We start from the raw sequence: 17,514 nt of genomic DNA on the forward strand, positions 1-17,514 counted from the left end.
GCCTGCCAGTGTTTTCCATTAGAGACCTCCCCGTGCCTGGGGGCAGCAGTGGCCCAGGACCTGGGGAGGCCCCTGCATTCAGGTCCGGGTGGGTCCTGGGCATCCTGTGATGCCCCCTCGGCCCCTCAGCCCCCGTGTCCTGCTCCCTGGCATGACGTGGGGAGGATCTTTAAAAACGCTGGGTCTTCACACCTGGAGGTCTAGCTGACACCAGTGTTGTCGGGGGACTGGCATTCACCCCTGGGGACATCAGGGCTCCTAAGATGTCCTAGGCTGGGAGGATCTGCCAGCTCGCCATCCGCTTCCTGCGGGAAGGGCTCTGGTCACCAAGCCTGTGACAAGGGTGGATGGCCCGGGCCTGCCCGTGCCAGGGGATCAAGCAGTGGGCTGGGGCTGGGCTGCCCATCGGCCCCTAGGCTCCACGGGGCGGCTGAGCTTGGCTCGCGCTCCCAGGAGTCGGGGCAGGACCCAGGGGAGGAGGGAGCTGCTGAGAGACGCCCCTGGGGTCCCAGGTGCCCTGCGTGAGGGGCCATGTCTCGTGCCGAGGTGGCACCCACAGGTGCCTGTCTGTCCCCGTCTTTCCCAGCTGCCTGGGTGCTCTGAGCTCTGCCCCTGCAGCCTTCAGGGGGCCCCTCCCCAGGGTTCTGTCCAGTCTGGGGCATGCCTGATGGGGGAGGGGCCAACAGATCTGAGTCGCCTCGTGTATGAAGTGGGACTGGGTCTCTGGAGAAGGGACAGAGGACCCAGAGTCCTTTCCTTGTTTAAGGATGACAAAGGCAGCCCCTGCTCAGGGCCACTGTGGAGACTGATGTGGAGGGGAAGGGACGCCGTGGGACTTGCCTGGGGCAGGTGAGTGGACGGGCAGCTGCTATGGGAGCCCTGACCTGGAGCTGACCCCTGGTCCCCGACAAGCCTGAGAGCTCCATGGCCTCGGCTCCAGCCCACGTGCCCACTTGTACTGGGGCTCCCAGCCAGGTCCCCATTGGCTGAGTGGTCACTAATGGCCACTGGGATTCCTCTTAGAAGCCCCTGTCCCCTGAGCCTGTAATGGAGGAAGAAAGAAAGGCCTGGCTTGTCCTTCCCTTCCCTCTTCTCTGATCCTCTCCCCCTGTCGGAGGATCGCTTGGGACCAGCCTCTTGACATAAGAAGTGGCAGATGCCCAGTGACCACCTGCTGCCCCTCACGAAGGGCACCCAAGCCGTGCAAGCTGCAGAGGGCATGCAGTCAGGGCCTACACACTGGCGGGGCTTCTGCAGCAGGACTGGCCCCAGGGCTTCTGCTGGGTGGTAGCTCAGACAGTGTGGCCCGGGCAGGGCCAGGAGGCTGCTCTCGGGAGGTGACAGGATACCTGGCTCCGAGGGCCCTTCCTCAGGCCTATGCCCGTGAGCTGGCCTGATGTTCGGAGCATCCAGAGCAGGAGTCACTCGCCCACTATAGAGCACTGTCCCTGGGTCGGGGTGGGGTGTCTGCCTGGGCTGCAGACAGGCCGGGAGGACGGAGGAGTGAGGTGGCTGTCCCCACGAGGCAGACAGAGGGGCTGTCTCTTAAGACCTGTGGCTGGTACTTTCTGGAAGTGGCTCATTAGCTGTTGGGATGGTGAGGGCCTGTGCCAGCGCAGGGAGGGAAGGGCTACAGGCCCATGGAGGTCAGAAGCAGCTACTGGCGGAGGAGAGGGTGGGACAAGGCATCCCCAAGGGCCAGGGGGCCTCCCTCCTTCTTCCAGGAACCAGGAATGGAGGCAGGGAAGGGATGGTGGGGAGCAGCCGCCACCTTCAGACCCGAGTGCCGTGTCACGGTGACCCCAGCTCAGGCTAGAAGGGGGCGTCTTGCTCCCTGCCCTTCCCCATGCCTCTCCCTGGGTCATCCTGTTGTAGCCACCCCTGCATCACCCTCATGGCCAACAGGAGGCTGGGCTGGCCTGTTCCTGGAACACCCGGCACCCAGGCCCCAGGCCACTCTGCAAGGAACTGCCACCACGCCACAGGGGAAGGAGGCGCAAAGCCGGCCGCTGGCCCATGTTCACATGACGGCGACGTAGCACTGGGATACTGACTGGCAGTCTGGCCTCCTGGTTTGTGTGTCAACTTCCCGTGCTGGCCACAGCCTGCTGGGGTGTTTCCCAGGCCCAATCGCCTGGTACCAGCAGCCGGTAGAGCCACACCTATGCCCAGTGCTGGGCTCCACGGAGGAAACCCACCCACAGCCCTCAGGCAGGGTGGGTGCGGCCATCGGTGATCCCGCCGGGCCGCACAACTGCCCTCTGCGGCCTCCCGTGCTGTCCCTGGCCTGCTGCCTGCAGGGCTGCACCTCAGACCCTGATGGGAGGCATGGAAAGACCGCCAGCCCAGGAGGGAGGAGCATACGTCTAGAGGAGCATGGTCACAGCCCAGGCACCTGGTGCAAGACTTGGGGATAAAGGCTGGCAGGACCCTCCGGGGTGTTCCCAGGGCCTACAGGGGCTGATCTGGAGCTGCACCTTGGGCTCCATGCCAGCTGACCCCTCACTGGGACCCTTGTGATGCCGCGGTGCATTCAAGAAGTTCCTGCTTTCTTGAAAGACTCCCCGCCAGGGCGGAGGGCACAGGGCCACCAGCACAGCCTCCCTGCGGCTTCCCTTCACCTCGAGGGGTCTGAGGCCAGAGCTCCCAGAGAGAAGTCCATGGCCATGGCCCTGCAGGCACCTTTCTTCTGGAGCTCGAGGCTGAGGGTACAGTGATCAAGGACACAGCGGGGACGCCTGCTGGTGGCAGGTGAGAACCCGGCACCCACAGCAGGGACAACTTGTACCCAAATTCGGAGCAGAGGCCCCACTTCAGAAGGCCAGGGCTGGGCTCAGCGGCAGAGCCCTGCTAGCCCGTGCGAGGCCCTGGGTCGAGTCCTCGGCACCACAAACCTCTGACCAGCCAACCAAGCCTGGTGGGACGGCCACAGTGACGCGCACAGTGTGCATGTGGGCCCACCGGGGCTGCCTCCCACGCACAACCAGCACCAGCCACAGCCTGGCTGGGGCGTGAACTTGACGGGGAGACGTGTCCCCACGGGCCGCCCCTGGCACCTTCTGCTCTTCTCTCTGAGCACCTTTCCACACAGCACATTGCCCATCTTGGGGACAACTAGATGGCAGAGCCCTCTCTGGTGTGCAGAGGCCTGGGAAATGCGCAGCCCAGGCTCCTGTATGGGTTCAAGGGAGCAGCCCTGTCCCATGTCACAGACGCAAACCCAGAGCGTTCCCTCCCGAAGTGCAGCATGAATTAGCACGGTCAGGAAAAGGGACACAAGCTCGGGAGTGGCGTGCGCTGCACTGAAGAGGCCTCGAGCCTTCCCCAGGGTCTCACCTTGGCATCCTGCTTTGTGAGGAAGTCCACGAAGCCGAAGCCCCTGTGCGTGCCTGTCCCGGTCATCTTCTTGGGCAAGCGGACCGTCTTCAGCTCTCCAAAGGTGCTGTGGACAGAAGCAGGTGGGATCTGAGCACAGGGGCCTGCAGAGGGCGGGGTGGCTGGAGGACGGTCACACGTGCGCCCAGGCAAACGCGGCACACCCATCAGGCCCAGGGTGGCTCACACGGGGAGGTCATTTTCAGCTCCACTCCAAGAAGCTGCCGGCTGGGGCGCCCCGTCCTCCCCTTCCTGACGGGGAAGCCAGTCCCGGGGGGACCCAGGCTTGTGCTCGGGTAGCCAGGCCAGAGAGGCCCCGGGTTCTGGGTGTGGGGCCTGGTCCACGTCCAGGTCCAGCTGGCTGCACGGGAGCCCCAGGCTGAGCAGGTGAGCAGGAGCAGCGGCTCCCAGGACTGGCACCTAGGAGGTGCCTTCAGAGCTTGCGCTGGATCGACACAAAGCTCCTTCCTCCACACCACGTCCCCTCCCCTGAGCTGTCCTTTGATATCTGTGAGCCAAAGCCAGGCAGCGATCTGCTGAGAACACGGCCCTCCTGTCGCAGGGATCACACAGGTGACACGCCAACCCTGAGGCCTGCTCCCCCCAGAGATGCAGGACAAAAGGACCAAGCTTCCTCGGGGTCTCCCTGGCCCTCTCCTCGCCTGCCCACCCCCAGCCCCCTCCTAGTGTCCGTTTATCAACTACAGACGCACAAATTGCTGCCGATAAATATTTAACGCGTGGCTCTGCAGAGAGGGCTGGCGCATTTGAAAATCTACACACACCCGCGGCCCCCGGCTCCCACATGCCCCCAACGGTCCAGGATGCTTCAGGGCCAAAGACCGACCAGGGACCAACACAGGGAAGGCTGTCAGCCCTTCTCAAACGACATAAGCTGAATCTGAGGTGTTAACCCGCGGCCGCCGGCATGACCAGGCATCTGCCAGCCCGATTTCTGCCGGCAGGACAGCATGCAGATGCTGCCTTATGAGGCCTCAAAATGAATCCGCACGTCTCCTCGCAGCTCCCCGGAGCCCGGCCCCTCCTGGCATCTCCTCTGTGCAGACGAGGAATGGCACTGGACACGAGGCCAGCCTCCCGGGGACAGGAGGAGCCAGAATGAAGCCTGTCCATCTTCCCGCTGTGAGGAGGTTCCTGTCCCTCTGGAGGGGGCGAGGGCTGGGGACACAGGCCAGGCAAGTGGGACAAGAAGGTGAGTCTGGAGAACAAGCAGTGCAGTCCCCAAAACCTGCTTTATCCTGCCACCTAAAGGCCAACGTATCCCATGACAGCCAGGCGGCCTCTCAGGTCTGTGCCTTGCATGGGGCTGGTAAGGAGTTCTCTGCTGGGCCCCTTCAGATACCTGACCCTCTGGCTCCAGTTCTTCAGAGAGGCACAGGGACCCCAGGGATGACATGTGTGGTGGCCACAGGACTGGGGTCTGTGGGCAAGCCTGCGGGTCCAGCACTGGAGGGCCCGGTCCCTCAACCCAGCCATAGTCCCCATTAGCTCACAGCAGCCCTTTCTGATGTCCCCAAGACATGACTGGAAGCCACCTGCAAGGCCAGGGCTTGCTGTAGGGTGGACACCTGTCTTCGGCCTCCCCAGGGCTGGAGGTCAGCCCTGCATGGTGGGAAACATAGCATCTGCAGCAAGCTCCGCAGGGACACCTGGAGACAACCTGAGCCAGCCAACAGGCGAGAGCAGCCTCCCCTCCCAGACAGGGGACGAGGGGCACGTGCAGACATGCTCATCAGCAGCCCGTCCCCAGGGTGGCAGAACTGGAGAACGAGCGTCCAGGCCTGGACTCTGGGCCAGACAGTGTGGCCACCCTGCCAGCCACTGTCAGGAGCCGACCTGGCCAGGTTGACATGAGCAGGAGGCCCACGAGGGGGCTAGGAAAGCCCCCCACAGTTCAGAGATTGCCCAACACCAGGGGGCAAGAGGGGGGACAGCCTGAGCCTTCAGCCCTCTGGTGCCAACCCCGACTTGTGCCCGCGGGGCCCACAGCCTTCTGCCCTGTGCAGCCTCAACCTCTGCCCAGGTCTCTCAGCCTTCGTTTCTGATGAGCCAGACTGTGAGTGTGTGTGTGTGTGTGTGTGTGTGTGTGTGTGTGTGTGTGTGTGTGAGAGAGAGAGAGAGAGAGAGAGAGAGAGAGAGAGAGAGAGAGGGGGGGAGTGGGGGATATACAGAGGGGGAGAGGGGGGAGGAAGGAAGGAGGGAGATAGGCAGGGGAAGGGAAGGGGAGAGAGGAGGGACAGAGAGAGGGAGGGGGAGAGGGGAGCAATGGGGGAAGGGAGAGGGAAAGAGAGAGGGAGAGGTGGGAGAGAGAGAGAGAGACTGAGGGAGAGACGGAGGGAGAGGGAGAGAGGGAGAGAAGGAGAAGGGAGGGCGGAGGAGGGAGCCTGCGGCGCTCGCCGCCCCCCTGCAGCCCAGTGGCAGCTGGACGCCCTGTGCATGGCAAGCAGCCGGGGGTCTGGAGAGGGTGAGAGGTGGAGAGAACAGGCTGGCAGAGCTAGGCTTCTGAGGCCAGTGGAAGAGGTGCTGCAGAGCTCGGCAGGGGGAACTGTGACAGAGGAACACTCTGGGTCCACCATAGAACTCAGCTGGGGCCTCAGGGAGCCCTGGCCTGGGGCTTCCAGACGGCCCTCTGCAGGCCAATGGAAGCTGTGTCTGAAAACCCTGGCAGCTTCAGGGACGTGGCTCTGGTGAGCAGGTTCTTTCTTCTACTAACAGGACGAGAGGGAGCGGGCTAAGGTAGAGCTGGAGGATTGAAGTTAGATCTTAGAAGGAACTTTTTGAAATCTGCAGACACTTCCAGAAATGTCTGGCTTCAGCACCAAATGTACTGAGGCTTCAGCATGTCATCATTGCTGCCACGGTGCCAGCCATCAAGGAGTGCCTGCCAGGGCTGGTCTTTGAAACATACCATCTTCAAGGGTAAGGGCAACTGGAGACAAGAGTGACACTACCTATTGGTTTTCAAAAAACACCAAGGGCCAGAGAGAAGGCTGTTGGCCAAATCCTTAGGACCTGGGATCCGCAGCCCAGGACCGCTCCTGTCCTGGAACAACGCAGGGATAGCAAATGGCCCTGGGCACTTGTGTGACCATGTGGGATATCCTAAGGCCAATGCTAATGATCACAGAGATATCGAAAGAGAATTAAAAAGAGAGAAGAAAGGTCAGGGAGAAAAATCGATGAGGCACCTTTAGCTCTGGGGAGAGAAGTGGGACGCGAACACAGGCCATTCTGAGGCTCTGGCCTGACGCCAGGTCCCAAGCCCTCGGAAGGAGCTTTAGAAGGAAGTTCTGCAGGAACCTGCCTCCCAGGGCCAAGGCCACCACTGGGGACAGGCTGGGCAGGGCCAGGTCCCAGGGGGAGGGACCTGGCAGGGCCCCCCCGGCCTCCTCCCCAGCCAGCCTGCTCCCCACTGTGAAGATAATAGAAACCACAAAATAGCAATTACTGTATCCGAAGCTGTGAATGAAGAGGACAGGCCGGGCCTTTAAACACGGCCTCCCTCCCCCAGCCCTCCTCTGCGCTCGCACTTCGGTAACAAACTCACACCTCACTTTTCCAATTATTTCATTCACCTCAGGTTCACCAATTACTCCCCCACGCGCACACCACCCCCTCCGCCATGCCGGGGACGCGTGATTGGTGGCGGTTCGTGGGTCTGCGACAACTGGAGTTTGTTGCCACGTTCCTAATTTCTTGTGGGGTGTGTGGGGTGGGAGGGGCCCGGGCCTGGTAAAAAGCTGCTGTGCATAACGTGTTTGCACACAGGCCCCGAGGCCCACACAGGCATGTGTGCCCTGCCATAGTGGTGTGGGTTCCCCTCTGCAAGCTGCAGCCCTGACCTGCCCTGCAGCCCAGGTGCCAGTGAAGAGGGCCGAATCACCTGTGCCCTCCCCAGGGAACGAGGGGCTGGGAAGGAGGCACCAGGAAGAGGGGGCCCTCAGAGCCGCTGTACCATCTTTCCCTGCTCTGCTGCTGCTGAAGGCCAAGCAGGCAGGTGCCAGGCAGGCCCAACTGCCTCTCCCCGCGTGCATGTGGCACTGAGCAGGGGCGCATCCTAAGGAGCCTGGGCCCTGACTCAGGACAGGCGTCCTGATCTCCCGCTGGATCTGCTGGCAGAACCTGAGCCAGCTGAGTGCGAGCCACGTGGGTTGCGGGTGCCCGCTCCCCACCTGCGCCAAGGCACTGCTGCGGAACAAGTCTGGTCCACCCAAGGCAGGGCAGGGAGGTGGGGTAAGGAACAGGCCGCAGGGGAGAAACCCCAGCCAGACCTCCAGGCATTAAAAGCCCTTCAAGTATGCCATGGCCGCCATCTCCCAGCACACCAGAGGCAGACACGACCACGCAGGCTGCCCGGCTTGTCCCCTGAGCCCTGTGTGGGCCAGTGCCCGGTGGCTATGCACTAGACCCCCCTGAGTGTGGCACCATGCCCATTTCCAGGTGGAGAGAACTAAGGCAGAAGGAAGCCACATCACCAGGGAGCTGCCACTGGTCTCAGGGGTGCAGACTCACCCGAGGACCACGTGCAGCAGTGAGCAGAGCTGGGCCCAAGGTGAGTGGCTGTCCCCGGGCCCGTGCACCTGCTCCTTAGGTTTATAGATGCTGCCCAAGCGTGCCAGGTGCCAGGACAAAGTCAACGGAGGGTCACTGCCTAGACTGGTCCCCAGGGACCCTGCATCTGGGGGAGAGCTGCTGGCCAGACACGCTCGAGGACCCGGGTGCCCCCAATCCCACTGCCAGGGTCTGGAGTGGAGGGTTCCTGACCCTTGCTGGCCACTCCCTGTCCCCGAGAACTCGTGAGTCAATAGAAAGCTCCCCTGGGTAATGGAAGCGGTAAGCTGGCCCTTGGCAGCGTCCTGTCTTGGGGCCCCCTTTCCTTACGGAGCCCCTATGCGGCTTGGGGCCTGGTTGGGGCAGGCAGGGAGACAGGCCAATGGGACACCTGGAGGCAAACCCACCCCTTCACCCCAGCAGGTAGCTTCTGCCGCCCTCATCCCCACCATGGACTCCAAGGGCTGTGCTACCTGGGCCTCCTACACTTGGGCCAGTCACCACTCAGGCTGCCCGGCTCCCAGGCCTCCTGCACCCTTGGTGATCTCGAACTTGTCTCTTGGGATGCGGTGGTACCTGAAGTGCCCTGCCTTCTTCTCTGCCACCTTGCTCCCTCCCCTCTCACTGCGAGGACCACGGTGATCCTCCTCCTCGGGGCCCTTGACCTGCTCTGCACGTGACTGGGGCCTCCTTGCAGGGGCACCCCAGGGACAGCTCGTTGCCACTCCAAGCTGCCTCCATCCCGCCAGCCACCTTGTCATGTGTGATGGCTGCCTGAGCGAATTTCCCCCTCCTTTTGCCATAGAGAGGACCTCGCTGACGGCAGGGCTCCTCTACTGCTGTGGCCGTGGCACCCGGGGCTACCCGGCTCTCAGATACTCTCGGACTTTCCTTGTCATGGAGCCGGGCCTGGGGTTCTCCCAAAGCATCGGGTCCCCGTTCTCTGTGCATCGCCTCATCAGGCCACGCGCTATGGAGCAGGCAGGGTCACACTAGGGGGCAGGCTGTCCAGACCTGTGCCAAGGAGGATGCTCTCTCACGGATGTGACCCACAAGCTGCTACCAGGACTTCCCCAAAGTGCCTGCCTTTACTCCTCCAGTCAGAGCAAATCGCAGCAAGAATAAAGGGGCCCCCTCGAGCTTTCACCAGGAGCTGAGAACCGTGCCCGTCTGGTGGCAGAGGATGTGGCCCATGCACACAGCCCTGGCCAGGTGTGCACAGGGCCGCTGACAGCCCCGTTAAAGAGGCGGCCCCTGCCCTGGTCCTGCTTGCCCCCTCCTGGGAAGAGCCCCTGTGAGGCTCAGTCCTCCTTCACCCACTGCTCGTGCCAGGAAGAGCTCTGCACAGGGCCACCTGGCCACCTTCAGCCATGTTCCCTCTCACCTTTGCTTCTTGGAGGCTGAAAACGGCCTGGTTTCTGGGAAAGTGAGAGAGCGGCGCAGAGGACAGTGTTCAGCTTCCCTCAATAGCCTTTCCCGGAGTCCTTGCCAGGCAAGCGTGACCCTCTTGTTTTCTAGATGAGAAGTCCCAGGGGTGAGAGTGAAACAGCATCTCTGAATCGGAGCCGGGGCCGTGTTTCAGACAGACTGAGGCTCTGGTGGAGGGGACCTGGCACTGGAAGGCGAGGCTCCTTGCTTGGCTCTGTCCAGCACCAGTTGGGTGACCCTGGGGCAGTTCTGGGTCAAGAGAAAGACAGATGTGCACAGTGGTGCATGCCTGTGATCCCAGTGACTCGGAAGCTGAGGCAGAAGAATCACAAGTTTGAGGCCAGCCATAGCAACTTAGTGAGGCCCCAAACAACTTGGAGAGAGACCCTAAAATACAAAGGGTTGGGATGTAGCTCAGCTCCCTAGTACAGAGCCCCTGGGTTCAGACCCCAGCCCCAGGGACAACAGAGAAAGAACAGAGTGTGGAAGGACACTGGGTTGTGCCAGAGCAGCGAGAGGCTGGCCTTGTCCAAGGTCGAGGCTCCAAGGCCTAGGCTCCAAGGCCTGAGGGAAGATGAGGTGAGCCGAGGGGGACAGGGCAGGGACATGCAGGGGACAAGCCAACAGCATGAACAGTACCCAGGAGCTCATCTGAGACGTGCCACTCCAACCCTGCTGCTCTGCATCAGCAGCTCTGGGGTGGCAACAGGCCCCAACTGAGGGCCAGCCTCAAGGGCCACTGCTTCTCCAGGATGGGCAGGGGCCACAGGGGCTCTGGAGCAGCCCCTTTTCAGAAGCCGCCTGCAACCCAGCCTCCTTCTGGAGAGACCTCAGAAGGTCACCAAGAACCATGCCATCAAAACACGGTGTCACCAAACACAAGAAGCTACCTGCCACCTCCATGACCAAGTTCCATTCTCATGTGGCTTCTCAGGGGTTCTAAGCTCCATGAGGACACGCAGGGCCCTGCCACAGAGACCTTCTGCACGGCGCTCACACCTCTGTGGCCGGGCCTGGCTCGCACAGCAGGGACAGTGTGGTCTGGGGTCTGTGGACCCTGCATGCACCTGGCAAATACCCCAGAGCAAACCCAGTGAGCCGGCACCAAGCTCTGTGCTGGCAAGGACAATGGGGGGCCCTGTGGGGTTGGCTGAGAGCCAGTGGCCTCCGTTTCCCGCGCGGCTGGGTGCCCTCCCGGTGAGGCTGCTCAGGGCGCGTGGCTCCCCAAGGCAGACGCTTTCACAAACGTCCCGTGTGCGTGCAGCTGGCTCCCTGTCTACTCACATCTTTAAATGTTTAGAATTAGCAGATTTAAAGGATGAGATAAAAACCTGAACAGAAATGGAAACCCTAATACCCTCCCCTGCTGCCGACTGGCTCTGCTGAGGACCTTTTCTGGAGCTGCCCTTTGGCTCCCTGAGGGCACATGTTGGGTAGGCACCGTGCCAGGTGTACCCAAGCACACTCTCAAGCCGTCCCCAGCCATCGGGAGGGAGGCCGGGGCCCATTTGGTGCATAGAAAAGCCACAGCTTAGGCTGCTTAATAGGTCTGCCAGGTGCAGGCTGCTGGGTGGTGACTCCGGCGCGCCACATCCTGTACTCCAGGGGAAGAGCCCAGCCCGGGCAGAGGGTCCAGCAGCAGTGAAGGCTGAGCACTGTCTGCTGAAGCCGAGCGCTGCCTTTCTGTGAAGACGAGTGTAAACAGTGGGTTTTGAAAATCAAAATCTTTTAAACCAGTGCTTCTCAGGCCCTCCCTGAAGAGAGTTGGCTGACCACCTGGGAAGCGGTCAGCATGGCTGACGTCAGGCTCTGCGCATGTCCCTGCCGCCCTCATCAGTCCTTCTGGCTGTGAGCAGCTAGGGTCCCCCTGGAGCAGCGAGAGGAGACGCAGCTCTCCTCAAGCTCGGCTGGCCGCAGAGCCCCACTGCCCAGAACTCCCAACACCTCTCAGGGTACCACAGGCCCTGGGACCCAGCTTGGGGCACGTGGGAGGTAGGAAGAAGATAGATGGCCATTCTGGCAGGCACGCACAACATGCAAACAGGTCTTGGTGTGGGTGGCTTTTGCAGGAGTCTGGTTCTGACCCTGAGGGGCGAGTCCCGGCAGCACCAAAATCCCCAGAGTCTGCAGGCAACCCAGCTGCTGCCACCCCTCAGAGGCTCAGTTTCAATCACCTGTGAAAGGGGAATTGTCACCTCACTGCGCCCAGCCTCTGTCCCCTGTCAGGAGTCATGTTAGTGGGCACTGTTGTGACTAATGCCCTTAACCCTGGAAAGGTCCTGGTGCCGAGCAAGTGACACCTCCCAGGTCCTTCTGCTGGGCACAGGTGACCTTTCCTGGTGACCTCCAGGGGAGGAGCTGAGATAGAAGAGGGACACGGCTCAAGAGGGCCAATGCAGCGACGTGATATCTGGCCTGCTGCAGAGGGGACAGCTCTTCATCTCACACACATGTCCTATGATTAGTAGGAACTGTCTCCAGGAGGCACACCGTGGCCCAACTCAGGGCTGAGCCAGGTCTGGGAACAGCTCCAGCTCCCTTGCTTTTCCTAGGGCAGACGGAGACCCCTGGGCGCCCTATCTTGTTGGTTCACCTCTGTAGCTTGAGTCAGTGAGACCCACGCTGTCCCCTGCACTGCCCATCTTCGGGTGCCTCCAGCAGGGCTGATCCCATCACAAGAAATTAAAGCGGATGGTTCAGGCTAATGGGGCCGTTGCAAGAACGTGGCCGGCAGAGGTGGCCGTTCAGAAACACCCCGGCGCCCTTTGGTGTTGTTACCCACCACAAGTGTCTGGGAGGAGGAAGGACAGAGATGACAAGGAAAGGTGAGAAAACTTGGCCCCTTTCTTGTTAGCTTAACCAGCTTGGGGCCTCATCGTGGCAGATGGGCCACTTCCTGTTGTCTCCACTATGCATGGCACCTCCAGGACAATCCCAGGGACCACGAAAGACTGAGATGTCACCAGCTGTGGCTACAACTGTCTCCATTGTGCTTCCCGCTGCTTGGCCCATCCCCTGTCTCTGCTGCCCCTGGGAGAACCTCTGAGGGCTGAGCCCCTGGGCCCAAGGCCGCTCCACACCCCCACACCCGAAGGTCCCGACACGCATTAGACTGTCCTGGGGGTTGCTGCCACGAAGCACGTCCCAGAAATGTGGAACCATGTGGTGGGTGGCAGGAGAAATGGGGTGAGCTCCCCCCAGATCAGCAGGTGGCTGCATGGAGACCGTCCAGTTTGGCCCAAACAGCGGGGCGCCTGCCCCCGGCCCCCACATCTCAGCCTCAGCCAGGCTCCCCCGGAAGGCTGGATTAGGACGGCCACACTGCCTCCAGGAATCGGCAAGCTCTGCTGGGCTCCCACTCTCTGCCTGGCACAAAGACAAAGGGCTCCTCCATTTCTCCTCTTTGGGATCCATTTCAATGCACAAAACTTGAACGTGGACCTCACGTCACTATGGTACCACGCTGCTCCCCGTGGGCCTCACCCCTGAACTAGGCACGGCCCGTCCTGACTCTAGCTAAGGGCATGGGTCTTCCCAACCAGGGAGTCCAGCTGGCCTGTAGATGAGTGAGGAGGATGGGAAGGGAAGCAACCAGAGCTACAGAGGCCGAGAGCACTCTAGGAAGCATACAGAGCGTTGTAGAGTTTGTTTTTTTGGTACCAGGGTTGAACCCTGGGGCCCTCCACCACTGAGCCAAGCCCTAGCCCTTTGGAGTTTTATTTAGAAACAGGGTCTCACTGAGCTGCTAGGGCCTCGCTAAGTGCTGAGGCTGGCTTTGAACTTGTGATCCTCCTGCCCCAGCCTCCCAAGGCACTGGGATCACAGGTATGCATTGCAGGGATCTTGAAGGACACGTGTGGGCAGGCACTGACACCACCTTGCACTTCCTCTTCAGGAGGAAGGCACCTGGGAGCCCAGGGAGTCCTGACAGCAGCACGCACCTGCTGAGGTGCTGTCCTCTCTGCAGCACAGCAAATGACACCCCAGCATCCAGACCAGTCTGCAGGGCTTCCCAGAACCCAGGGGGCAGGCCGTGGAGCAAGGAAGTCATACTGTCATCTCATGAGCTCCCACTGCCTGCCCATGTGTGGCCATTGCCACCCCTGGGAGCAAAGTAACCCGGAAGGACAGAAAGGGTGACCCCACACCAAGTCCCACACCAACTTTTGCCTGTCCCTTGCAGGGAAGCCCTGACCCTGCCCACCCCAGGCGAAAGCCCAGTTCCTGGTCCCTGAGGCAGGTTAATATGGCAGGCGGTGGAAAGCTTCAAGAAGGGGTGACCGGCAGCCACTAGAAGACTGAGGCACACGCTTTTCCATAAAGAGTGAGACTGCAGAGAGTTTTGGCTTTGCAACTGCTCAGCGCTGCCACCGCAGCAGGACAGTGGCCAGAGGCACTATGTACATGAATGGACCTGGCCGTGTGCCAATAAAACTCCATTTGTAAAACCAGGTGATTGGCACATAAGCTGGAGACTGCTGACCACTAAATTAGACCCAAAAAAAAAAAAAAAAAAAAAAAAAGAAAAGAAAACTAACCCCAAAACACAATATGAAGGTACCTGGGAAAGCCTGGCAGCCCAGGGACATCAGTCCAGGGACGCAGGGGCCACCTCAACGCGCCTGTCCTGCAGCCTGGCCAGGTGTCTCTGCACAGGCAGGAAGGGCACTGAGCACACTAGGGAGATTTCCACTGAACGGTTGCTGTTGTCAGTGGGGACTGAGGCCTAGCAGCAGAAGTGACAAGTCACTCATGGGGGAATGTGTCCTTCAGTGGTGGGAGATGAGACACGGTGGGGACAGCAGGGCTGCCTGTGCCAGAGCCAGGGCCACACCCCTGCCCCAGGCTGGGAGACTCGAACTGAGGAGCATAGGCAGAGGTCACCCCCTCAGGCAGCCACCAGCACAGGACATTGTCTACGCTGTCCTCTCTGCTTCTCCCTTGATGCCCTCGCCCTATCACCCATCGTACATCTCCCCTGGGCTACTGCAGGGCCAGTGCCCAAAACAGAGCCCACGGTGCCTGGCACGCGGCAGGTGCGTTGAGAACACCTGTCAGCATGGATGGACAGAGCGACCGAAGGCTGCTGGTCTTTCCTGGTCCCTCAGGCCCAGGTCCTCAAGGCCAGAGACAGGCGTGGGGCGCAGGGAGGGGGCGCTGTGCCTGGCACGCTGCGCTGGGTGTGCTGTCTCCTGCCTCCGTGGGGCCCAGAGCCTCTTGGGGAGGCACCAAGGGGTCTCCTCCAAGGTCGGGGCTGGAGAAGTCCCTGGCTCCCTACTTTGTGCCAGTGAGCAAGTCACTGCTTTCTGTCCTTGAACTCACGCCTTGGTCTGGTGGGAGCTGCCAGCCACTGGGAGCTGCCAGGCAAGCGGTGGCGGAGGTGGGAGAGGAGAGGAGGACACACGGAGGCAGCCTCTGAGGAGCTGGCTCCTGCCAATGGCTGCCGTTAGGAGAGCATGCAGCCCCCCAGGCTCTGCTTACGGCTGGGAAAGACTCACGGCCTCCGGATCTTGGGGGGAAGTCCCAGGACAGGGGTGGCTGCTTTTCCAGCCCCGTGGGATGCAGACTGGGGGCTGTCTCAGGTGCCTGGGAGGCTGTGACCCTTGAGCTTCCAGAGAGCCAGCCTGCTGCTGAGCGGTCAGGGAAGGCCTGGAGGCCCTCCTGGGGGCTCTCCGGGCGGCGCGCAGCGTGATTCATGCTGCTGAGCCTGCCAAGGCGGCGGGCGGAGGGCAGCCCTCCCTGGTGGGGACAAATGTTATTTTTGAAAGTCTGGGAAGGAAAACAACAATAAAACAAGCAGGGCTGGGGATGGCTGGCCAGGCCTAAGGTGTGTGGAGAGGTGGAGATGGATTTGTGGGGTGGGCCATTTGTTTGTGGCCAAACCAACCGACGCAGGACTGAATTCAATGACCCCAGAGGAAAACAGGGTCTGGGGCTGCACGGTCAGCAGAGCAGAAAGCAAAGGGCTCTTCCACCCGGCCTGTGGCAGTCTGGGTCGTGGGACAGAGGAGTGCGGCCCTGGGACCCCAGGGGCTGGAAGAGGAGGAGAGGGCACCCCCTGGATGGCCAGGGTGGCCATGGCTACACAGGTGGGGCCTCGTTTTTGACAGAAAACCCACTTGGGGCCAGGTAGGGCTTGGGGTATGGAGACCAAGGTACTGAGGTGGAGCGCAGGGAAGGTCAGCAGCGAGCGGGTCCCTCATGGCCCTGGTGGGGCTCGAGCACCCTGGACAGAAGCTCTGGCCCAGATGTGGTGCCTGGGACCTCCATGGGAGGCACTGCTCTGGCAGTGGGGCCCAGCCTGACACCACTGGCTGGGAACACACCGGGCCAGTGGCCTACAGGAGGGACAGCCAGCCACCTTGTCTCGCTCGGCCTCGGCCTGCCCATCTGGGAGGAGGACCGTGGTGTCCACGCTCTGGATGCGCTCAGCACAACTGGCCCAGAGGGAACACGGGCAGGCGCGTGGGCCACTGAAGGGGGTGGGGCGGGTACCCACGTGGCAGGGGGCGGCATCTCCTGGGCTCTGCCTGGCCCAGCTCCTCTGCTCACACGGTCAGCACCACAGTGGTGACTACCATCTCACACAAGGAGGAGTGAGAAGGAGCGAGCCGCTCTCAGACCAGGGCTGGCAAACCGAGGCCAAGTTGTCCCACTCAGTATGCCAGGCACATAAAATTTTACAAAGGCCTCTTTCTGTCTGTGGCTGCTCTGGGCGGCGGTGGCAGAGCATCTGGGACAGAGGCCATGTGGCCACGAAGCGGAGCATTCTCTCCTGGCCTTGCAGAAACCATGTCCACCCCATCCTAGCTCATCTTCTTGCTGCTCGCTCCCACTGGACCCCGGGGAAATGCACCGACCCCGCCCGCCTGCCCAACACCCTGTGTCCTGATCCTGCTCGAGGAACCCTGGAACCCAGGTGGCCTCAGCTCCTCACTCCTGAGCGGTCACTTTCCCCTAATCGGGTACTTAGGGGGCACTGGGGAGAGGTGGGCACTTAGGGAGGCCCACAGAGAGCCTCGCCAGGCCCCTCGGCCTCACCCTCCCAGGGTGTCATGTACCTGGGGGTCAATGAGGCTCCTGAGGCTGTAAAAGCCACCAAATGGTGACCGCGTTGCTGTTCTGGATGGAGCCAGCATAGGAGGGGGTGCTGTCCAGCTCAGGCAGCGCCCCAGGAGAGAGGGCCACCAGGAGGGGCGCCTGCCGGGCCGGCCAGCTGCGTTGCTGCAGGAGGGCGGGCAGAAGGTCCCTTTCCTGTTCAGCGAAGCCACTCTCAGTTTAGCAAACACATAATAAAACTGACTTAAAAAAAACGGGAAGGAACAACCCCTCTGGTCCCCATGTCACTGGGCTGAGACTCACCTCGGCTCTCACGACAGATGCACGAGGCAGGCACAAGTGTGCCTGAGGTCAGCACTGGAGATGGCAGAGCCAGCGTCTCAACAGCCTGACTGATCCTGACCTCAGTCCTCCACCACCAGGAGGGTCGGGTGCCCCCACGTCACCCAGGAGACAAAGCACCCCAGGCCGGCAGCCAACAGGGCCATGCGCCCAGCAGGGCTGAGCAGGGATCTGGACCCAGGTCTGTCTGGTTTGAGCCTCTGGCCTCCCAGGACGCAGGTCACCAGCTCTGGTCCAGCTGGGTCCTGGGCATGCCTGGCCAGCGCTCACAGAAGCAGCTTTTTCAGAACCCTCTGCTTCTCCTTCCACGGGGAGATTATAAGTCCGCTTCTCAAACTGGCCTTTATGAGGCGGAAGGAGGGGCAGGCTCCCGGGAGGCTGGGAGGTTCCCCTGTAGGCCCAGGCATCTCAGACGGGACCTGGAGGAGGGAAGGGTCCTGGCCGTGGTGCATCCTGAACAAGACGCAGGCTTGGGGGGACTCAGGAGAGCCACCGAGGAGCATAGCCAGGTCAAGCAGGGGTGCCCTTGGGAGCGACCAGTGCAGAGGGAGTGGTTCACTTTGGCTCCCAGGTTGGGAGGCTTCAGTCGGAGGCTTCTGGGTGACACACGTGGTGGACAAAGGCACTCATCCCACAGGGAGGCAGGGTGCCACGGCGCCTTGGAGGGCACACACCCGAGGCCCTACCCCTCAGGGTTTCCACCACCTCCTCACCTGGGGCCATGGCTTGGGGACCTCG

At 61.6% G+C, this 17,514-nt stretch overlaps 1 protein-coding gene across 7 annotated transcripts in view; it reads right to left on the minus strand.

Annotated features, from left to right (window-relative positions):
- LOC101963847 (putative RNA-binding protein 19) overlaps positions 1-17,514 on the minus strand; it is a 114,626-nt gene that overhangs the window by 39,637 nt on the left and 57,475 nt on the right. For all 7 annotated transcript variants that reach the window (XR_013434699.1, XR_013434700.1, XR_013434698.1 and 4 more), the window contains exon 22: positions 3,337-3,442. Coding sequence is in view for 4 of the 7 variants with exons in the window: in XM_078039081.1 (XP_077895207.1) it covers positions 3,337-3,442 (106 nt within the window). In the remaining 3 variants the exon portion in view is untranslated. The remainder of the gene's footprint in view (positions 1-3,336; positions 3,443-17,514) is intronic.

This window comes from Ictidomys tridecemlineatus, chromosome 2, assembly GCF_052094955.1.
Source record: "Ictidomys tridecemlineatus isolate mIctTri1 chromosome 2, mIctTri1.hap1, whole genome shotgun sequence".
NCBI lineage: Eukaryota > Metazoa > Chordata > Mammalia > Rodentia > Sciuridae > Ictidomys > Ictidomys tridecemlineatus.